The 24560-nt window shown below is 40.6% G+C and overlaps 1 protein-coding gene across 2 annotated transcripts in view; it reads right to left on the bottom strand.

Moving 5' to 3' along the window:
- MEIS1 (Meis homeobox 1) overlaps positions 1 to 24560 on the bottom strand; it is a 217997-nt gene that overhangs the window by 146126 nt on the left and 47311 nt on the right. For both annotated transcript variants that reach the window (XM_084823682.1, XM_084823674.1), the window contains exon 8: positions 16716 to 16827. In XM_084823682.1, the coding sequence (XP_084679808.1) occupies positions 16716 to 16827 (112 nt within the window). The remainder of the gene's footprint in view (positions 1 to 16715; positions 16828 to 24560) is intronic.

The raw sequence follows: 24560 nt of genomic DNA, 5'->3' as shown, positions 1-24560 counted from the left end.
TGAAAACCTACTGACAATGGGTTTTTTCAACAATATAATGGGCACACTACAGCCTTTCCAAGTACACATAAATGAGTGTACGTCCACATATGCTCACACAGACATGTCACAGGTAACAAGGGACATCCTGCATCAAGAAAGGAGGCACTGTTCTTAGTACAGGAGGACATTTCAAGAAAGGCCTTGAAACTAGATGCAAGAACTGACAAGGACTTGCCCTGGCAAAGACAGGGACAGTATTTGAATGGCGGGGTCCCTGCCTACATCCCTGCCTCCTCAAAGGCTTGGCAAGTCATCCCATCTGGCAAGGCCTGCAAATCTCACCATCCCCTGCCCCAGACCCCTACCCACCACAAGATGAGAGCTGCAAGTACCCCACCACCACAGGTTGGGAAGCCACTTACAAATTGCCAAGAAAGAAAGAAAGAAAGAAAGAAAGAAAGAAAGAAAGAAAGAAAGAAAGACATCACCACAAAAGAGGACACCAATTTGCCTAACATTTGCATATGCTGATGCACCTTTCCCCTGAAAATGGCACATTTTCACAAAGTCATTTTACTGTGCCTATTTTCCTTAAACGTGGCTCCCATGTGGTTCAGCTGCAGTGTGCCTCATTCCCCCAAATTAAATCCTGCATACTGGGCGTGCCTAGGGGTATGTCTGTGCCCTGGTCAGGAGGTGGGACTGTCCCTTTTCCCCCCATTCCTTTTTTCTGCCTTTGGAAGTAGCGCTCTTTTGGGACACAGGCTTCTTTTCCCACCAGTTAACGCTATTTCGCAGTACCGCAGTTTCACCCTTTCACTGCTTTGCAGTTGTGTGCTTTGGATATAGGGCACTCGCCGCTATCTCCTGCTGCTCTCCTTTCCTTCTCCGCTGTTTATTTTTACTTTGCACTATTTTGCAGCAGCGCTATTTCAAAGTAGTTTGGTTTCACTCTCTCACTACTTTGTAGTTGTGTGCTCTGGATATAGGGCACTACTCTGCTGTTTATTTTTAGTATGCCTGAACTGATTCTGGATCCATTTTGGAGTGATGAATGTGCACGTAACCCTGATCTCAGCAGAGTTCTATGCATGCGCACAGCACCGGGTGGAATTTGGTTCACATGGGGAGGGTTATTTTATGGAAGAAACTGGAAAGTCACTGTGCATATGCAACATATATTTTGAACACTAGGGAAAAAAAACAAAGGGTGCACAAAAACAAAACCTAAAGATTACTACTTGCAACTAACTGTAAATTCCTGACAGCACAACAGCGCGATTGCGCAATAGCACACTACTGTGATACTCAGAATGGACTATCATTTATGTGGAGAAAAGAAGCTGACAGGAAGAGTTGTTGGTTACACACTTGTACTGAGTGGGATCACAAATTCAGGAAAGTAGGAGAATTTCTGGAGAAAAGGCGCTCCTGCTTGTTTTGGATTTGTGATTTCATGGGATTGCTGCTTCACAGCCCTCTAATGGTGCAATAGTGCAATAACACATTAGTGCAATACTACCCAGGAAAAGCCAATTATGAGTAATGAATTCTCCACTCTACAAAGACCAAGGGTGCAGGGAGCAAGGCTTCAAATAATGCAATAATGATAGGAAGCACCTAGCTTCCTATCAATGTAACCATTCTAGAAGCAGAACACACTTCGGAAGACCAATGACGGATGCAAGAGGAGCGGTGTGGGGTAAACTACAGGGGTGTAATTCATATCTACCACTACACTTCCCTGAGCAGGGGAGCATGGACAGCGGCAGGGAACAAGCCTCTCTCATTCACTGAGAAGCGTCTACGTGGTTGATGATGTTCTGTTCTACTTGCAGGACTCCACCCACCCAATCCCAAAGTAAGGCAGTATTTGCCCTGTGAAAGCGGAGTTTTAGGTTGCGTATACTCTGCTTTTCTTTCTTCGTGTGACACTGACAGACTGAAGTGATTTCATGAAAATCTGGCTATAACCAGAAAGCACTTCTCATACCGTTTCCATGTAGATTGGGCCCAGGTCACTGCACCTGTCATGAATTCCCAGGAGTAGCAGCGTGGGCATGCAGGCCAGCCCTAGCTGCAACCCAGGCCACTCGTTTTGTTTCTTAAATAGCTTCCCTATGCTCGTATAGGGCTACTGCTATCTCTTATGTTTTAAACACACTCTTATTTCCTCATCACTCACAATATACGGGGTAACATTCATCTGTGCACCTGCTATTGAAACAAATTTTGAATGAGGAAAACTCGAACATATTTTATTTACAGCGGACCATAAAACAGGAGAGGCCTCTTCCTGATTTTATTTTTGGATTACGTACAATCTGCCAGAGAAACTTTGCAAAGAGCACAGGAATTCATGTTTGTAGAGATACGAAAGTCATAAAAGGGTACATCTCTTTTTTTCCCACAGCCTAAATGAAGGTGAACTATGTAAATCATACGACACCAACCAGCTGCTGTTTCCCACAGCAATGTGGTATTTTCCGCTGGGAATAAAACGTTTCCCTTAAAACTATCATTTATAACCCTTATCAGCTCAACAGCAATAGAGCCATCAAGTCCAATAGCATGTGGAAAAAAAAGTCAAGGTCAACAAGTACTTGCATTTTTGTTTATCTTTAGCCACAATTGTTACTGACATTCAATTGGGTAATAAACATGAAGACTGTCAAATGCTCTCAGCAAACAGGTGATCCAAAAGCTATCAGAGAGAAAGAAGCTGCTGCTAGGTAATCAAACAATGCTGTTGCAACTATTATGATCTGAGCACATTCATTTATGGGAGAAATCACCTGTCAAATCTGAATGAATATTATCAAACCATTCCCACCACTGGGATAATGGGGGTGAGAAGAGACAAGTTGTGTCTGTTCTCAGGTTTCTGGTCCAAAACCCAAGCTGTAGTAACTTTTTAAAAAATCCTTCAATGTTTTAAATTGAAGAGAGAGAGAGAAAGAAAACCAACATGAACATCAAGTCTCTGGGTTTGAGGGTCAACTCAAATTGCATCAAATCATGGCATACTTTTTACTATAGGGCATTATGATGAAGCAGAACATTGCAGTCCTACATAACTATAATACACATATCCATTATTAACTGCGTGATTAGATACATTTTTCCCCAAAATAGTACGTATGTGTGTATTTATTTATTTATTACATTCATATCCTGCCTTTCCTCCAAGCAACTCAAGAAAGTAGACATGGTTCTTCTCCTGTTATCCTCCCAACAACTTTGAAAGGTAGGTTAAGCTGAGAGATAGTGACTAGTCCAAGGTCAGCCAGTGAGTAAAGATTGGAACCTGAGTTTTCTCAGTCCTAGTCCAATACTCTAACCCAGTGGTTCCCAATGCTGGATCCCCACATGTTGTACTACAACTTCCATCATCCTTGACCACTGGCCATGCTGGCCGAGGGTGACGGGAGTTGTAGCCCAACATCATCTGGGAGCGATGTTGGGAACCACTGCTTCTAACCACTACACCACATTGTCTCTCTCTATAATTGCAATCACTTTAGTACCACTAACATCATTTTAAAAACAAACTTTGATCAAAACCGCATGTTAAAAAGTTGCCTACAGGCCTGAGTTAAGATTTATGTTGCATCCTGCTATCAGTTAGCCACTTGAATGTCATAGTGACTCCAGAGCGGGATTTATGCATGAGACTCTTACGAGTCCCCTGGACTGCAAGGAGGTCAAATCAGTCCATCCTAAAGGAAATCAACCCTGAGTGCTCATTGGAAGGACAGATCCTGAAGCTGAAGCTCAAATATTTTGGCCACCTAACGCAAAGAGAAAACTCTCTGGAAAAGACCCTGATGCTGGGAAAGACTGAAGGCAAAAGGAGAAGGGGACGACAGAGGATGAGATGGCTAGATAGCATCACCGATGCAATGAATATGAACTTGAGCACACTCCGGGAGAGAGCGCAGGACAGGAAGGCCTGGCGTGCTATGGTCCATGGGGTCACGAAGAGTCAGACACGACTGAACGACTGAACAACAACAACAACAAGCTGGATACAGGATTACATGATTCAGACCTTGGACTGAAAACCAAATAATAAAATTGCACTTTAAAATGTAAGTTTCTTTAATGAGCTTCCACCGTGCATTAAAAAGATGGTTGTTCAGGCAGGCATTTGGGGTGGGTTAGGGTATTTTAGAAAATGTTTTTATTGTAGAATTTTATTATTTTAAACTGTTTTATTGTATGCTGTACATCGCCCAGAGTGGCTGGGTGACCAGCCAGATGGGCGATTAATAAAATTAATAAATAAATAAATAAGTTACCATCAAATTATTTGCTGGAAGGTGGACCTCCCCCCCGCCCCCGCAATCCCTTCTGTTTTGCTGAAAGTGCCTTTTCTAAGACCATGTCTGCACTGTAACCTTTACCTTACTTACAATTAGGGAATTCTCTATACTGCTTATGGCACATATGCATCAGGTGGTCTTCTTCCAGTGTTTTGTTGTTTGAAATGCATCTTGCTCCCACACAACCTGGCAGCATTGGCATGGTATATTGATTCAAGGTGTGTGTGTGTGTGTGTGTGTGCGCGCGCACGCGCGCATGTAGGGTGGAATTATGGGGTAGCCAGCTTGTTTTTAACACCCTGGGAAAAATTACAGACAACTAAGATACAGCAGTGCCAGATATAGGTTTATTTTCAAGTGTCACCCCATTTCACATATAAAACTGAGTGGGGAGTCAGGGTCTCACATTAACAGTAAAACAGTGCACAGGAATGGGGCCTTTTTCATGCCTTCCCTCCCTCCAGTCCAGGTTCCAACCACTTTTCTCTATTCCCAGTTTACTTCTGTTTCTGGAGCCAGGGAGAAAAATTCCTGGAGCAACTGGCAGCAGGGAGGAAGTTTCAGCTCCCTTCTCCCATGTGCAACTTGTACTGTTAAAATTAAGATGGGAATTGGGAGACACACCCCTCCCCACTTTGTATGGGAATGAGGCAGGCAAGTGAATAATGGCCCTATCACATCTGCTTGGCTTCTAGTTAACCCCGGTTTAAAGCATTAACCCTTTCATATTCTGGCTACATGTACCATAATGTAGCTTGCTCAGTTTTTGCTAACAAGTATAAATTCAGCAATTTCACTTGTGTTCTGCTTTTCTGTAGTTAAAAACTAGCCTCCAATAGCTCAACAGCCATTGAAGTAAGTCTTGAGGAACAATCTAAATAAAATGGTAAAAAATCATAGTGCTCACTGATGAATTAGTGGGAGATGCTAAAAATCACAGCGCTCACTGACAAACTGGGAAAAGATTTAACAAAACAGTTCTAATTAGTTTTTGAAAGGCTTTACAAATGGACATACATACATTTCATGTAGGAATTCCACAGGATAGGGTCCCAAGACAGAAGCAGCTTGGCTTATAACCCTCCAAAATTTATTCATTGTTGCATTTATATCCCCACCATTCCTCCAAGGAGCTTGAAATGACATTCATGGTTAACCCCCATCACCATTTTATTCTCACAAAAACCCTTTGATGTCCGTGAGTCTTAAGAGGCTTGTGACTGGCCCAGGGTAAACAAGTAAACCACATGTCTAACTGGAGATCTGAAACTTCCTGTTCTTGACCAACGCTCTTAAGTCAGAAGACAGGCTGACTTAAGGCTGACTCTAAGCTTTTGAAGTATATCTTAAACATATATTTATATATTTCTGCCTCATAACAGGAAAATGTTCCTCCACAAACAATATCAAGACTTCTATTTTTAACCTGAGCAAAAGTTGAAGACCTTTGACTTAATTCAAGTGTTTTTTGAGAGAGCTTGTGGTATAGATAGTAAAGCGAGTCCAACGGCCATTTTTATGCCACTCTGATACCCAAGTTGAAGACATGTAATTATTTGCTTTTCTCCTTAATAAACACACTAACAAGGACCCACTCCTTTCCTACATATACTAAATGCTTCATAAGGCCAAGAGCCACAAGAAAAACCCTTTATATATGTCCAACCAATCTAGTCCAAGCCACCTTCCCTTCGCTGGAGCTTCTCTACCATAGCAGCCATTCTTACAAGCTAACTTCTCCCTGTCCCATCAATATGAATCCACACAGCCCTACCTTTCCCTGCCCATTGCCTGCACATGTGGCTTGCCCAACTTCTCTGCAATCCTTCTATAGCGATGGGACAGAAAAAACTGTGCAAACCTTCCTTCAGAAGCACAATCTTCCAAAAGCCTTTAAATACATGGTCAAAGAAGTATAACATAAAATGCTTAAATGACGCTGGACAATCACAAATTATCAGAAGTGCCATCGTACTGTTGCCAATACTGTCAAAAAATCAGTGACTAGCTACTTTGGCTAACAGGGAATGGCTAGAAACAAATGCCCTAATCTTTTGATAAGATTTTGATGAGCCCACAAGTGATTCCTCTAATGCCATAGGCTTAATAACCTGGTTTTGGGCTGAATACACAACTAAATATTCTGCTGTACTACAGTCTACCTTCCACTAACATCTTTTCTCCCTCCAGTACTTCATAGCAATCTACAACCTGATACTAAATTCATTTCCTCAGATGAACATGCCATTGATTTCGATGGAACTAGTCTGAAAGGAAGTATACTTGGCTAAAGCTAAAAGTCTAAGACAATAACTGTACTACTGGATCTGCATGGGCATGCGCCCAGTATATATGGGCCAGCAAAATATAGGTTTGCAAAAATCTATTTTATAGGTATGGTACCAAAACATACTTTATGTTCTATAAATGGATATAAACAAATGCTTTGAGAGCTGGAATGCAAATATTTTTTCCTCAAACTTTGGTACAAAGGAGCTATGAATATGAACGATTCCTTCTAGAATATATAAGAAAACTTTTACATTTAATACAGGACTAGTTAGATACATGAAATCACCATGCCTACCCCCAACTTTTTTTCCCTGTGATGAAGAACCTAGCCCCATTGGTTATTAATTCTCCACTGAAACTGAGGCTTTCTAAGCTCAGTGATTTTGGAGTCTGTACGGATTGACCTGAAAAACAAGTTATTCGCTACATTTAGAAATCCAGCTAAGCCATAAAAGGGGAGGTTTTATAGGGAGACTAATTAGTTTATGACTATGCTACCCACAACTGAAGAGAAAGGAATGAAGTTAGCAAGTGTTTAGTGTTGTAGGTTTTCAAAAGTTAAGGAGAGTCATTTTGGAAAATTAGAAATGCATTTTAAATCTGAATAACAATAAAATATCTCTATAGCAAACATACAAAAATAGTTTCGAATACTTGGTTGTGGTGCTAATCATACAAGAGTATGCACAACATAGTGTACAGGATATATAAGCATCTAGGAGTAAAACCATAGAGAAATGTAACACAAACACATATATATCTATATCTATGGAATGACAAATTAATGTAATATGATTAAGAGCATACATTTAAACTGTTCTTTGCTATCTAAAAATGCCCCTAAAACATGATTTTGCAAAACAATTAATCCTTGTGTAAATGAAACATAAGAACACAGGTACGATTATAGATCACACCAAACTTTTCAAACTTCTTCCTAAAACGCCCCCAGCAACTTGTGCCAATAAACCACTATGTCTGCTGTACAGTGATTTAAAGGAAAAGACTCCAGTGAATACTTAGAAGGAAGTGCAATTTTTAGAGATAGTAGCCAAATTTAGTAATAAAAAGCAAAACAATGCTCTTAGATCCAGCTGAAGATACACAATATATACATAATCAGAAAACAGAACAACCCACTGCTGACTGATGCCCTGTCTTTTTCAATTGAGGGTCACATCTAGCCAAGCCAGTCGTATGATAATGGCATCAGTAAAGGTCAATCAAAGACAAGCTGAAGCTTCCACTCTCTGGCTGACCTTCGGAGCTTGTGACAAATTGCTATCAGTCAATGTCAACTAATGACAGAAGCTCTTTGGCTAATCAATTGTTCTAAAAATGATCAAGAAAACTACTCACAGGACAGCTCATTTTCACATCAATGCCTATGAAGTATGAAAAGCTCATTTTTTTGAGTTTTTAATAAGCTCATAAGTAAAGCAGTTACTTGGTAACAGGGGTCACCTTACTGAAAAGACAGTACCTTTGTCTGCCTTTTACATATCTTTTTATTACCATATTATAGTAAAAATATGCCATGCTATTACGTTGCCAGAGGGCTACATAATAAAGTAGGCAATACTTCATACATTTTGTAATAAATACTTCTATTTCTTGAGGACCCCTGTTTGGATGCAAGTAATTGGTTATATATTTCCAAGTATTTCAATACCAAGCAATAATTTCATCAAATAAATAGGTATGTCTGATTATTATTCAGGTGGACTTCACTTGGTAACCTCTAAAATTAAGTGATTCATGCAGGTGCTTAAACTGTTGAAGCCCTGGTTTTTGTTTTTAAGATCCAGCTACTTTCATTAATTGTGATCTCCATGTTGTGAAATGTAAATTCAAACTTGAGCAAGCCACAAAAGAAAATAACACAGACACGTGTTTAACTTCTGGTTTGAAACTACCCTTCATCTACATTGGAATGCAAAGATACCTGCTATGGGACTCTGTAATGCGGATATTCTGTGACAGCAAGCCTTGTTGTTCAGTCGTTAAGTCGTGTCCGACTCTTCGTGACCCCATGGACCATAGCACGCCAGGCCTTCCTGTCCTCCGCTCTCTCCCGGAGTGTGCTCAAGTTCATATTCATTGTATTGGTGATGCTATCTTGCCATCTCATCCTCTGCCGTCCCCTTCTCCTTTTGCCTTCAAATCCTTCCCAGCACCAGGGTCTTTTCCAGTGACTTTTCTCTTCGCATTTGGTGGCCAAAATATTTGAGCTTCAGCATCTGTCCTTCCAATGAGCACTCAGGGTTGATTTCCTTTAGGATGGACTGATTTGACCTCCTGGCAGTCCAGGGGCCACGTAAGAGTCTTCTCCAGCACCTCAGTTTGAAAGCATCAATTCTTTGGCGCTCAGCCTTCCTTATAGTCCAGCTCTCACAGCCATACGTTACTACTGGGAAAATCATAGCTTTGATTATGCGGACCTTTGTCAGCAAGGTGATGTCTCTGCTTCTTACTATGCTGTCTAGGTTTGCCATCACTTTCCTCCCAAGGAGCAAGCGTCTTTTAATTTCATGGCTACAGTCACCGTCTGCGGTGATCTTGGAGCCCAAGAAAATAAAATCTCTCACTGCTTCCATTTCTTCCCCTTCTATATGCCAGGAAGTGATGGGGCCAGATGCCATGATCTTCGTTTTTTTAATGTTGAGTTTCAAACCAGCTTTTGCACTCTCCACTTTCACCCTCAACAAGAAGCTCTTTAGATCCTCTTCACTTTCTGCCATTAGGGTGGTATCGTCTGCATATCTGAGGTTGTTGATAATTCTCCCGGCAAACTTAATTCCGACCTGTGATTCATCCAACCCGGCGTTTCTCATGATGTAATCTGCATATAAGTTAAATAAGCAGGGCGACAATATGCAGCCTTGTTGTACTCCTTTCCCAATTTTGAACCAATCTGTTGTTCCATGTCTGGTTCTTACTGTTGCTTCTTGACCCTCGTACAGGTTTCTCAGGAGACAGGTAAGGCGGTCTGGTACTCCCATCTCTTTCAGAATTTACCACAGTTTGTTGTGATCCACACAATCAAAGGCTTTAGCGTAGTCAATGAAGCAGAAATAGACATTTTTCTGAATTCTCTTGCTTTCTCCATGATCCATCGAAAGTTGGCGATTTGATCCCTAGTTCCTCTGCCTCTTCGAAACCCAGCTTGTACTTCCGGTAGTTCTCAGTTCACATGCTGCTGAAGCCTAGCTTGTAGGATTTTGAGCATAATCTTGCTGGTATGTGAAATGGCCACAATTGTAGGGTAGTTTGAATACTCTTTGGCATTGCCCTTCTTTGGAATTGGAATGTAAACTGAACTTTTCCAGTCCTGTGGCCACTGTTGAGTGTTCCAAATTTGTTGGCATATTGAGTGCAGCACTTTAACAGCATCCATCTTTTAGGATTTTAATTAACTCAGCTGGGAGACTGTCATCTCCGCTAGCTTTGTTGTTAGTAATGCTTCCTAAGGCCCACTTGACTTCACTCTCGAGGATGTCCGGCTCAAGTTCAGTGACCGCACTCTCATGGCTATCAGGGACATTCAGATCTTTCCTGTATAGTTCTTCTGTGTATTCTTGCCACCTCTTCTTAATCTCATCTGCTTCTGTTAGGTCCCTGCCTTCTTTGTCCTTTATCATGCCCATCTCTGCACAAAATGTTCCCTTGAGATCTCCGATTTTCTTGAAAAGATCTCTAGTCTTTCCCATTCTGTTGTTTTCCTCGATTTCTTTGCATTGTTCATTTAAGAAGGCCTTCTTGTCTCTCCTTGCTATTCTCTGGAAGTCTTCATTCAGCAGGATATATCTTCCCCTTTCTCCCTTGCTTTTCGCTTCCCTTCTTTCCTCAGCTACTTGTAAAGCCTCATCAGACAGCCACTTGGCTTTCTTGCATTTCTTTTTCTTTGGGATGGATTGAGTTGCCGCCTCCTGAACAATGTTACGGACCTCCGTCCATAGTTCCTCAGGCACTCTGTCTATCAGGTCTAATCCCTGAAATCTATTCCTCACCTCCACTGTATATTCATAAGGGATATGATTTAGGTCATACTTGAATGGTTTAGTGGTTTTCCCTACGTTCTTCAATTTCAGCCAAAATTTTGCAACAAGAAGCTCATGATCTGAGCCACAGTCAGCTCCAGGTCTTGTTTTTACTGACTGTATAGAGCTTCTCCAACTTTGGCTGCAAAGGACATAATCAATCTGATTTCGAAGTCCCTCCCACACTATTCCTGTAAACTCACTGAAATGCCATCATTTTTAGCCATCTCTTAAGAGCCACACTTAATTTCCATTCACACATTAAATATTGCCAAAACAACAATGGCAGTTTGATGTAGTCTAAGGACTTGAGAACTGTAGCCACAATTGTTTTGCTTTTCTCTGGCCTCTGAAGAGTGTTAAATCAAAATACATTTTAGGGCATCACACTACTAAAGTCTCTTGAGAAACAGCTGAGCATGAACAAATACATATCATTCAAACTACATGGATCTACAAACCCCCATTTTTGAAGAGAGAAGGGGGCATGGCTTTAAATGCAAGTTTTAAAATCTTTATATTTTGATCTTCAACAAACATGTTATTATTTTTAATCATCCTTAAAACTGCTAAATTTTATTTTCTTCAGGGGAAACTGCAAAATGACAGCAGTTTCAGATTACGTCCTCAAAACTGAATTGCTATGGTAGTTTCTCAAATTAAAATATCTTCTGTGGCCTCAACCACTCTCAAGTTGTCCATAGGAAAGAAATAAAGGAGGGAGGGCAACACTTAAGCTGAGCCATAATTGGAAGTATGTGAAAAATGAAGTGTCAGTTCGGTCAATAAAGGGCAAAGGTCAAGGGGAACTGCAGCCCAAACTCTGTGCGAAATGTGCTCATTAAGACATCCAATCAGAGTACTCCTTCCCACCTATCCCATTAGTCATCAGACATCTGACTGCTTCAAATGCCTGGGTCTGTGCTGTTATTACTTTTCTTCTTCATGTAAAAAGGCGAGCTGGTGTATAAATCGTTGCTCAGTCATCTGGAACATAATGTGGCCCTTTCCCTCCCCCCGCCCCCTTTCATCCAGCTCTGCCAGCTAGCTTTGCACGCTCGAAACAACTGCCTTGAGATTCTCTTCAATAATAAATGGAATTGCCTTTTGCCAATAGGTTGCCTGAACTCTTATACAAAAGCCAGAAAAACACTGCAAGCACTGCTACTGTTTCTCCAAGAAGAAAACCTCACTTCCTACCTACCTTAAAAGAACAGCAATTTTATTTATTAAAGTCTGAATCACAAGGCACAAGCACAGGGCGATTAAAAATGGCCCACTGGACATAGCAAGTCTGGGCTCAAAAATGTAAAAGAAAGAAAGAAACCTCAATGTCCAAATAAGAGCACAATCCAGTTAAACAAAGTCCACTGATGTTAATGGGAGTGATTCAAGCCACGTATTTCTCTCTCGCTGAAACTGCAATGGGAACATTTGCTCAATTATGCTCAAATTCGGGGCGCAGAACACAAACATAAGCAGGGGGACCTTTTCAAGAGGGAGCAGGGAGCAGGGCAAAGAGGACCAGATTTTGTCTCTTCCATACTCTTCCTGTCCACACACCTACACACTTGCTGACTCCATGAACCTGATTCTGGGGTAGCAACTGAACTGAACTGAAGCACCTAATCCGAACAGAGGAGCTGTGGCTATTTCCCCAGGACTTGGCCCCAACATGGGGCTTTCTTCAGTGACAGCCACTGCAGCTGCCCCTCTGCTTGAGCTCAAATGTACTGGGCTCAAACAGAGGGGCTTGGGTAGGTTTCCTGGTGCTGGAGAGCCACCACCACATCTGTTCCAGTTCTCCAACCAGCCTTGAGCAGGTGGCTTTGAGGACTGACAAAAGAAGGGAGTGTCTGAGCTTGCTCCCCGTCCCCTGCTTTGGCCCTGAAGACCTTGTGGGGAGGTTTAAGTCCTTATGCCATCACACCTTAAGCTCAGGGGATGAACACAGCTTGCCAGTTTCATCCCCTCAGCCAAAGACGAGCTCCTCCAAAGACTTGAAGGGGGAAAGGTTTAAAGAAAGGGATCAGCCTCAGAAGTACAATTCTCTCCTATTCAGGAGTCCTTCAAACAGCAATAGGGCAGGAATCTAAAAGGTCCGTTGACAGGAAAGTCTGGATAAAGAAGATGCAAGCTTATGGCCACACATCCTTCAAGCCAATTCCTTCTGATCCCCTCCCACTCAACGCCCCATCCCATGCTATTTCAGATGGTCTCCCTCAAGAGAGGCTTTTGGGGGCCTGTAGTAGATCGGATGGGTGGGAAAGCCCCACTGCATGAGCAGAGTTCTGCTCACACTACTCTGGATCTACACTATCCTTTTTAAATACCTTATTACCTTTTCCATAAATAAATTAAAAATCTGCTCTACTGAATGTTAGGTTTACAAAATCCCACACATTATGCATTAAACTAACTAACTAGAATAACTCATGCATAAAAGAAAAACGTTCGTCCTACCCAGTGACTCGACAAGCAATGACACTCCTGCTCCATCATACAAAAAGGCCAGGAAAAATACTGCAGGTCCCTCCATGGTTGCTTTATTGCAGCAGTGTCCCGTCCCATCCTACCACACAAGCGCGTGCACGCACACACGCACACACAAAGTTCTACTGCAATCTGCATGAACACACAGCTAACCGACTCCATCTTTAATTCTTTTTTTTCTCTTAAGCATAGACACAGGAATGGAACACAGTATAACACCTTACTCTGGAGAGTTCCAGTGTGGCTTCTCTGAATGAGCTCAATGCTGCGTTAATTCATATTTACTAGAAATATAGTCTGAAAAGAGGTGCTTGGGAATACTATTTTAGTAAATACATTAACCCTGTTCAAACATTTAATACCAGAATACTTCTTTATAAGCCCTTCTGCAAAGATAATCTGACCTCTGATTCTGAAAGTCATCTAAGTTTACTACAATCCCTTTGTAGCATACACTTTGCTGTAGAAGGCATTACTGAGTTATCAGGAGTACTCAAGGCAGGAAAGAGGCGAGCAAACAAAATGCTAGCCAGTCTACCTATATTTAAAGGTGCTACAAAAATGGAGGAAATGGGTTCAGCAATTGACCTGTACAATGGGCAAAGTCCCAGAAAAACCTCCCAAAGCCTTCCAGATTCCAGCAAGGCTTTTGTCAATGTTGTTCCCTGAAAGTCAATAGAGCACATATGTATTGAAAAAGAGAATGAGCTGCAATCAGGAAAACTGGGGCAACACTTGCCCTTACACTACAACCTAGATCCTGAGGGTAGACAAGGCCTACAGCAGGACCCCTTTTCTTTCTCCCTAAACGGCAATGGAGCAAATGCATTTTCTCTTCAGTGAGGAAAGGAAAAGGGCTGCAATCAGGAAAATAATTGATGGAAGGAGCTGCATTTACCCTCTAATCCAGTCTTCCCCAACCTGGCATCTTCCAGATGTGTTGTACTACAACCTCCATCAGCCCCAGCCATCATGGCCATGCTTGCTGGGGTTGATGGAAATTGTAGTCCAACACATCTGAGGGTGCCAGATTGGGGAGGACCACTCAAGAATGCTTGGGTCTGGGGTGGAGGGCCAATTTTCCTAATTGCATCTTGGTTATGTGAGATAGTTCCAAATGAAATAAGCACTTGGTCAGAATGTTTGGAGAAAATCCAGCTCAGTCCTGAAGGGGCAAAACCAGGAGTGGATTTTCTCTATGGGAATTCAAACAATCACTACTTCTTATCTTGGTCAAGACTACCATACACAAAACATCAAGTGTGAATGGCATGCATATTTGAGTTGGATGTGATGACAAGAGCAGAAATATTAAATCAGAAGTACCAAAAGGGATTCAGGGTAACAAGTGTCTCTATCAGAGTTAATTGGAGCAAGTTGCACAATGCACTGGGACATTCTTCAGCACAATCCCATTAAAATGAGTGGGTGTTACAGAAGTGCACAGCTGCAGAAATGTGCCAGAAAATTTATGGGCCCATCTTTTCTTTCTTTTGATACCGTATAAGATTTAAGAATAATCTAATTCGCAAAACAACCCCCCCCCCCCAACCATCCTCATCTCAAACAGCAATAATATTCAGATTGTTTTCCCGTTTAGGTGAGTGGGGAGGTTTTGTATTGCGTCCCTATGCATGAGCAGTTTGTGGTAATTTATGCAAAAAATAATGTAAAAAATAATGATAAAATTAGGAGGAATACTGCAAACGTGTCGACAACACCTTAACTACTGTGAACTGCAGTGCATATATGAACAAATACTTGAAAGAAAAAAGGCCCCTTAAATTTATGTTGCATATCATTTTCCAGTAAAAGTCAGAGGTCAGAAGGTTACCAGTTTCTGCTTCAGCTCTTCAACAGTTTACCATTCCAGGCCCCATTTTTACTAGGCTTTACTTGTGATGAAGTCAGCAACTTTTCTTTAAACAATAAAATGGTTCAAATATTTTAAATTCCATATGAAGATGTTAGTCAAATTTAAGCCTGAATCCTTTATGTGGACAAAAAATAATATAGAAAACTACTTCAGTTTAAAAAATAATTTAGTTAAATGTAGGGCTTTAAAATTCTAACGAGTCCTGTTCAACTCCCCTCCCCCCCTTTTTTGAACACACAATTCCTTTGTTGTCTAACAGCACTTGAATAAAACAGGATCATAAAATTACATTTAAAAGTGTCTACCTATTGTAGGTTCAGAGTCTACTTCAATAAAACAACTCTCTTTATATTCAGATTAAGGGTCCTTTGAAAATTTTAATTGTGTTTAATTAACATGAAATCTATTGCAGTGGTCTTTGCAGAAGTAAAAAAATCTACTTTTTTTCATTTGTCCAAACATTGCTTTTTTTTTAAACGATAATACTAATTATGTATAGCACTGTGTGATATCAAACACATACATAACAAGCAAATAGGCCTCTGCTCTTTCTCCATCAATGAATTATTATATTTGGTTTGGCTCTCAAACAAAGTAATTTGGCATTCTAGTGAAATTGGCAGAACATGGGAAACTAGCTGTACACATAAGGTCTAGTTTTAATATTTCTCCATGCACCATACCTCTATAAGTCCATTACATTACTCATTCAGCTCTCTCTCTTCTCCCCCTACTAGAACCTCTCTGTCTGCTACTCTAACAGAAACAAGTTTCCTCTAGCTGGGCTGAGATCCACAAGCGGTGGGTCACCTTCCAATCTAAACTGGATCACTCAGGATATCACAATTTTCTTTGTAATTTTTTTGAAGAGAAAGATGAAATGGCATGGGATGGGAAATGAGTGAAAGAAAATAAGAGTATGAGAGGAGTAGAAAGACGGGCATACACTGTAAAACACATGTGGCCTTCCAGATGTTTTGGCCTACAACTCCCATCATCCTTCATCATTGGCTACACTGACTAGGGATGATGGGATTTGTAGGCCAATACATCTGGAGGGCCACAAGTTGCTCAAACCTGCTGTTCAAGAAATGAAAAAGTGGAGTCTATGTTGCAAAGCTGAGGTTAAGATGGGTGCTAGGGCTGAAAAGGTTGTCAATTTCTGCTTTAGCTGATGTTCTACTTTTTAAACGAAAACAATGCTGGAAATATGGCATATATGCTATTTCAGCATGATCTGTCAGTATGAATAAAAAACTAAGCCTAATAACTTACTTGACTGGAAAGTGGTAACAAAACTTGTCAAGAAGGCAACAAAAAGGCACACAATGGTAAAATCTAATTCCTTCATTTGAAGATCATGTAGGCTCTAAACTGCTTTGACTACTAAAGTCCAGGGGAATCACTGGATTATGCTCTGGGTCTTTCCTGCACTATGGCCCTCTTCAATCTTACTACCTTTAGGATTAGCAACAACCACTGTCCAGACGCTCCACTGCACAGACATCTCATGATCAAGGCCCACTTGGGTAGAAAATTAGGGGCAGTCGTTCATACTTAGAGTAGATACAAGGTTTACTACATACTGTCACATCAGGATCCAACCCCAGTGTCACTACTATTATTCCTACTAAAAGATTCATGTTATGCCAGAATGCTAGGTACTTAAATTCAAAAGATGCTCTGGATTCAAAGGGAAGTCCCTACCTTGTTCACTGCTGTTGTCCCCGCTGTGTGATGTATGGCCCCCACTGGAGGGCCCCGGCGTTCCTCCTGAACGTGTTGATGCTGTGTCATCATGGTCTCTGTTCCAGGAAGGCTGTCGGGTGGGAATTAAGCAAATGATTAAGAACAAAACAATCCATATTCTACACATAGCATAGAAAATAAGAGACAACTAGCAATTTACTGGAGGATGACACACACAAAACATATTTTAAAAAGGAAAACCCTTTGTAGGCTTATTAATTGGTCAGTTCTCTGGGCCCAAACGAAAACATTATACTATACAGAACACAGACTAATGTATATGTTCAAGGAAAAACATGACTGGTAACCTTGGAAAGCAGTGTCTCATGCTGTTGGGGAGGCAGAAATTAATACCAGTTGATTAAGTATCCACAGACCCTCCCCAAGCCTCACAATCTGCTACTCTAAGAAATCCAAAATGGATAGAGGTCTTTAACAGGGTAGCTTGTTAGAGAAGGCAAATGGCATATGGAAGACAAACATGGGAAAACTTCATTCACAATTAGGCCTCGGGTCCCTAATAGCCAGTATATGTCAGCTGTTTGCAGGATGGTATATGGGTAAGTGGACCAAGCATCAGGATAAACAAAAAGAAATTAGAGAAACAATGGCTTCACGTGGACTGTTTACACTCAGCCCCATGCAGAGCACTCTTGTTCTACTGAACAGAAAACAGATGTTGCTTCTTATCACTGGGTGCATTTGAAAGCAACATTCAGATAGGAAAAATTGGCTGTAAATTAAATTATTAAGGAAAACAATCATGGCAACAATCCTCCCATGTCTCCCTTTATCACCAGAAATTATTTTAATTAGCTTTTAGTACTAAACTTTTAAAAACATCACAGTGACTCACTGGTCATCCTATACAGTCGTGTGTGTGTGTGTGTGTGTGTGTGTGTGTGTAACAGTATAGCTCATTCTTTACAGCGTTGCAATATTGCCCACAGAGAATTGAGGGGGAGGTGGGGAAACAACATCAACAACCACCATGTGTCTATAAAAGACAAATCAAAACAGATTACTTTAATGACATGAATTAAGGCAGGGGTGGGCAGAAGGAAGACCTGGATGTACTGGTAGGTTTCTCTGGGTGATCTGCAGTAGATCAGCAAAACTTTCTGTCTCTAGATCGTTGAACAATAGCAGCAACAAAAATATGCTCCCCCACTCCCAACTAAAATATATTACTGAAATGAAGAAAGCTGTGGGGTGGAGAGGTGGTAACCAGGAGTGGATCTGTGTGTGGGAGGCCTGTGAGCACCATTCAGTTCTGGCACTCGACACCACCACCTGTGCTTAGAATTCTCTTTCTAAGGGTGCAATCCCATGCATGTTTAGGCAGAAAAAAGCCCTACAACTCCTGGCATGCCCCAGCCTGCCATGCCGGCTAGGGAATGCTGGGAGTTGTAGGACTTTTTTCTGCCTAAACACGTATGTGATTGTGCCCTAACTGTATGTATTTTGCACCAAGCTCTGATTGGTGGAACTCAGGGTCCAAGTAAACAAATAAAGTAGATCCTACCAGCCTGAAGTCTGCCCAACCCTAAATTAAGGTACTTTCATTAAGGTCAGCCCTAACATTTAGAACGTGCTAGATCTGATCAGATTCAGCAGAATCCTAAGGCTCAAACTAGATGTGACAGGCCAGTTACATTTGTTTATTCTCATATATATATGTGGATAGTTAAGCTCTGCTTTTAATATCAAAGGAGGCACTGAGGTGAGGAATGATGAAGCCTCTCTGTCCACCACCCCAGGTTACTCTGTCACTTCAGGCATTTTTCTCCCTGTTCAGCTGGTATTCGAAGCTGAGAAAAATGCTTGGAGTGAAATATCATGGAGAATTAAGGTAGAAGAAGGTTCAGACCCCTTTACCTGTGCATGTTTTTAGATGTAAAAATTACATTTCCCCCCGCTGCATTTACACATACACGAAGCCAACACATCAACAACAAATGTGGAGGGGCCATAACGCAGTGGTAGAGCACCTGCTTGCATGTAGAAGGTCCCAGGTTCAATCCATGCCATCTCCAGGGAGGGCTGGAAAAACTCCTGCCTGAAATTCTGGAGAGCCATTGCTGCCATTCCATGTCGACAATACTGGGCTAGAGAGATCAATGCCCAAACGTAGAGTACAGCATTTTCCTATATTCCTATGTGGCTGCCTCCCATCACATCTAGTCTGGCTCCCAGAGCACGGATCTTTAATAAGACATTCACACATCACTCATAATGTAATTGGATTTGGGGAAATTCAGTCTAGAGAGAACCACTAGGTTTATGGGTAAAACATACAAAGCAGAAGCACTATAAAATCTCTTCCAAGCCAATTAAAATATACCTTTTCCCATCTTCTAAACTCCTGTATACAACATACACAGTCCAATACAGCCACAATTAAATAAAAACAAGACATGGGAAAATCCCACATTGTATTTTAATGCTACCATTGCAGAGACTTTGAAAACAAAATGTGCTAATTGATCCTGTAATTGAAAGATTGATGTGTGAATTGTGAAAAGAAATGCTCTTTTACAAATACATGTTTTTTTCAGCATACCAGAAGAATGTTCTAAAAGGTAATCTGGAACACATGCTCAGAATGCAAACAGTTAATGCATAAATTTTCAGTTTGTACAACTGCAGCTTTAAAAGGGGGACTTGTTTATTCAGAGCGCTGCAGAAAGAATGGTACAGCACCCAGGGGACAGACAATGCCAGGCACAAAGCCCTGGTGCCTCAACATGTAAAAGGATGTTTTTCTATGTTCTACAAATCCCACTTGAAAATATAATTAGAAAGAGAAAATGGCAAACTATTGCATTAACTGTAATTGAAGAAAAGGCTAGCAAGGCATGTGGGAGGTTGCAAAAGCCCATGGGAGTTCCAGGATGCATCAGATCCTCAGAGTTACATCTCCAGGGTGCACTCATGCTATTTATGTTGCTCCCGACTACTATTGTTGACTAGTGATCTGACTTGTAATTAATAGAAAAGCCACAGATAACAAGGTAAAATATTGAACCACCACCATAACCTCAGCAGAAATGTTCATTAATCTGATTAGAAGTATGACTCTGCTTAAAAGAAAGGGTGCTGAGAGCTAAAGAATTATATGCCATGCTATAAGCAGTGGGCAGACTGCCCTCCTTTATGTGACAACAGACCTGAAATATTCACTATCTTTTAATGAGCTCCACTGATTTATTCAGCTCCATTCGGTTTACTCCCCCATTTTTCTACTGTGCGGGATGTAGATTAATTCAATGCTTAATTGTTTAGTAAATTCAATTTTCCACATTCTATCCTGCATAGCTTTAGCTGAGGTTCTTAAATCTTCAGCAGTAAGCCTTGAGCCCAGTGTTTCTGATCTGTGCCTACCTTTTTTCAATCACCATTTCTCTTCCTCCACCACTTAATTCACCATGAAAAGATTTTCCTTGCTGGAAATTCTGATTCCGCTATGATCTGTGAGGCATTCCGATTCATTGCATTTCCATTGTGTTGGGTCTTAGATGCCGGGCTCTTCTTTTCTCACAGCTATCGCCACATTATACAGTCACTCATGCAAGAAATGTTGGATTCCACCTCAGTTTATCAAAATTTTGTGCATCCCTTGTGTTTACATTTCTGTATTCAGAGGTGATAGTTAATATTTATGCCTATTCATACTCTTATTGACCTGGTTTTTTACCTGTTGAAAATTAATAGACTTCTAAAAGTTAGGAATGCCAGAACTGCTGCTGCTGTTTTTTAAAAAAAGAGGACCTATTTTTAAAAAATCCAAACAGTGCTCCTCAGGTGATCACTAAGCTTAACTAGGAATTCTCTCAGTTTTATTAAATGTAGTTGATTATTAGTTCTTAAACACAAGAATATCTTTACTGAATAGCAAAACACAGACTTCTGCTCAATAAACAATGAACCAAGATATTGCATGGCTCACGAGTATAGATTCCTCATGGCCGAGTTTCCACACATATACCCTATACATACAAAAGTATCGTAAAGATGCATTCATTCAAAAAGTGTAATACTGTAAGATAATTTTATTATTTCTTAGGAGTGAATGTGCATTAGAGTATTAGGGAATGTAAGAGGGAACAAGAAGCTATTTAAGATTACACTATCACCCAGATTCTCCCTTGCAGAAGTCTTCCGCCTAAGAGGAAATTATATGGGTTCTCTGTTCACCATCCTCTATTTTTGTGTAAAATGTAAGAACCAGATTTTATTTGTTATCTTAGAAACATATGAAGAGTTTCAATTCAATACCCTGTGGTTTGAGGGAATATACCACATGCATACATATATATGAAAACACATATACTATAAAAAAACATATTCCCCCAAAATGCCCTAAATATAAACACCAAAAGGAAGACACTTATCTTCCTATGCTTAAAGTTCAGTAGCCTCCCAATACTGTAACATTCTCTGTCTCCCTCTCATTATTTTTTACAGACTCCAGCCAAGTTTCTGGAATAGTGATTCCCAAATAGAAACAAAGGATGAACAAAGACTGCCAGCCTCTCCTGCAAAAGACAGGACAAACTAGATCTGAAACAGGTTAAGCCAAAGGATCTCTGTGCCCCAGTTCCCCCATTTGTACTATGTTTTGTCCATATCCTGAATACATCCTGACCATGTATTTCTTCACAGCTTCCAACAGCGCTCCCCTGTGCTAATGTAGATAGAGAGATGCCTTGTGTTTAGAAAACAGGCAAGCCCATCCTGCTGTGCTGCAATTCCATTATAAAAGGTTATTACCACAATACATCAGGCATGTAGAACTGCACTCATGAAGCAGATCCTGTGAAGGCTCAAAGGACATTTAAGAGTACGCATTCTGATCCCTGGCCCTGCAATGCCCCATCACAGATTATTTCTGTACCACGTAATGGCTTAATGTGCTCTTGCTATACCACATCTGACCATCATGATTGTTCCCAACACAGTAGCATCAACACACACTGCTGCACTAATGCAACATCCAGGCTTTGCTCACAACATTGGCATAACAACAGTTCCCATTATCGGTCTATGAATTGTTATGAATGTTTTAGGAATTGTGGTGGGCTTTTCCTCCTGATTCTACACAGTCTCTGTAGAATTACGAAATACCTCAAATGATTCCAACTATATCACGGTAGCACATTTTAATTATGCCATTTTACTGATGCTCTCCCCGCATGCCCCCGTACCCTGCCCCCATCTAGCCATAACCCTCTTGTTAAAAGAATGTATCAAGGGTTTTTTCAGACAAGCTTTAGCCATGAGCACTGCAAACTTTAAAACCACATATTCTTATGTAGTCCCAATTTCATATATGGGAGGAAGGGGGGACTTAATTTGTGTACAATTTGGGGGGGGGGCAATGTAGGTTACACTGTATATCATCTTAGGTTCAATAATTACCTACCAATATTGCCTACAAATAATCTTAGGTTCAATACAGTACTTCATAGTTCTGTTTGACAAATGAATGGAATTCCTAGAGCCAGATCATTCACTCCCCAACTCCTTAAATTCAAAAACAAGACATGAGCTAATTCTCCTACGGGTGAAATAGTTCTTTAAGGCATGCATACCAAGTATATGCATGCAGCTATGTGCACTGTAGCATGCAAAGAGCGCCAAGAGCATTTCATTCTGCATTGCTGTTTGCTACGTTTTTAAACTTTGGACTAAAATCTCTTATTCCTGGGAAAGCTGGGAGGGGAATGACCAGACTAATCACCACCACCACCACATTAGGAAGAGCTATAGAAGTACTAAGTGTTCACACACCTTAACTTATTGTATTTCATGTAGCAACCCTGTAAAATACATCAGATTATCCCAATACTGCAAATGGGTGGACATGGGGCTAAAGCTAAGAAGGTGACTTGATTAAGCCATTTAGTGAGCTCATGTCCAATGCAAGATTCAAGAATTCCTAATTGGTAGGAAAATATTTTAACCACTCTATTACATTCTTTTCAGTAAAGGACTGGGCATTATTTTGAGGCCTCTTAAGATTGTCTTCTAAAACAGCATCACATCTAGAGGTGACTACTTGAGTCTACAGATGTGAAGGCCCAGAAAAAAACTAGAAAAATGTAGAAAAAAAATGTTTTTTCCCCCCAGGACTTTGGTTTTTTTGCAAAAAATTGGAAAAATTGAACTGCTTTGGATGATGAAATATTTTAGAATTTAAGCCAAAGTATTTATGTATTGTTACCTAGCCTTTACTCCCGCAAAAATGATTTCTAAGAACTATGTAATAAGAACACTTTTATAGAAAGACTAGGGATATAAAATGTATGGAAATAATGAAGCCATGAGGAAAAATGTTTATTTTAATCCTCTCTGTAAGATTCCCAGCATAGTTAATTCTTTCATTCCTTATTAAAATTATTGATCTAAAGTATATTTTAATGATAGACATTTATGCTTAGTTTCCCAACATGTGAGTAGAGTCACTATAGTGCATTCTTGACAGTAAATGTAAATTCTTGACAGCTTGGATTTTGTTCTATAGAGTCCTGTGTTTCTGAAGCTGCAGCAGCCATTTAACGTAGTTCTAATCTATTCAGACAATATAATTACAAATTTACTGAGTTTACTTTTAAAAGTTTTTAAATAGTTTGCTCATAAAACTATCAATATAAATCATACATAAAATAATTTTAGTAATAGAAAGCCTGCTTTATGTTCTTAAAGCAACTCTCCCCAACCTGGTGGCCTCCAGATGTTTTGGACTACAGAGCCAAGCATTCCTAACCACTGGCCATGCTGCCTGAGGCTGATGGGAGCTGAAGTGCAAAAGATCTAGAGGGCATCAGGTTGGGGAAGGCTGTCTTAAAGCATCAAGGTGACTTCTGATCTGTAAAGAGCACTGAAAAAAATAAGTATTGCTTATTTTTCATTTTTTCCTGAAATTTTCAATTTTTCCAACCCCCCCACCCCCAACAACCCAGGTTTTCCCCACAGTCTCAAAATTTCCAGAAATTTTGCACCTCTACTTGGGTTCAGAATATCCATGTTTTGGGAAACAGAATCAAGAACAGCATATCAAGAAGTACTCTCCATTGCAAGATAATGCCAGAGACAGTCATATCTATGCAACCATAGGAATTGCCCTCTACCAGCAACAGGCATTAAGGATATAAAAAAGGCTTAATTACTACTACCACTGAAATACACATACAGCTCAGGTCAAAGTATAAGCTATTATCTCCCAAAACCTAGGGATGCTACATATTATAATATACTGAGTAGGAACAGAGTCTTTATTTTAGTTAAGGGTTGAGGAGTGTACACACATGGGAAGATAAGCCTGGCCACTGGGATTCAAAGTGCCTGCATATATCACCTGAAACAGATTCTTGGCCAAATCTGCTAGCAGTTCCCACCTCCTTGATAGATCAAGTAGGACCAGGTCAGTCATACATAGCTTACACACTGGTTTAGGAACACAAATAGGCTAAACATTCCTGGGTCCTCCCATTTATACATCATGAATTCTGGCATTTTAACCACAAAACCAACAGCAAACCATGGATATAGTGCCTACAGAACTGGTTTGGTTGGGGCTGTGTGTGCTATCTGGCAAGCTCCAACCACCCCACTCAAAGAAGACACAAAAATATGGTCAATCAAAGCATATATGCCGGAAACCTGAAATGTCATGAATTTCTTCCCTGTGTAAAGGATTCTCTGTATAAAATTGCAGTCACATAATTTTTATTATTTACACAACCAATTTTTGGCCATATCAAAGCAATGGGCAAACAAAACCCAGTGTGGAATTTAAGT

This window comes from Heloderma suspectum, chromosome 1, assembly GCF_057233095.1.
Source record: "Heloderma suspectum isolate Gila_16-S chromosome 1, 16-S_ref, whole genome shotgun sequence".
Classification (NCBI taxonomy): Eukaryota; Metazoa; Chordata; class Lepidosauria; order Squamata; family Helodermatidae; genus Heloderma; species Heloderma suspectum.
Note: the sequence above shows the minus strand (reverse complement) of the source record. Positions and strands in the feature narration are given on the sequence as shown.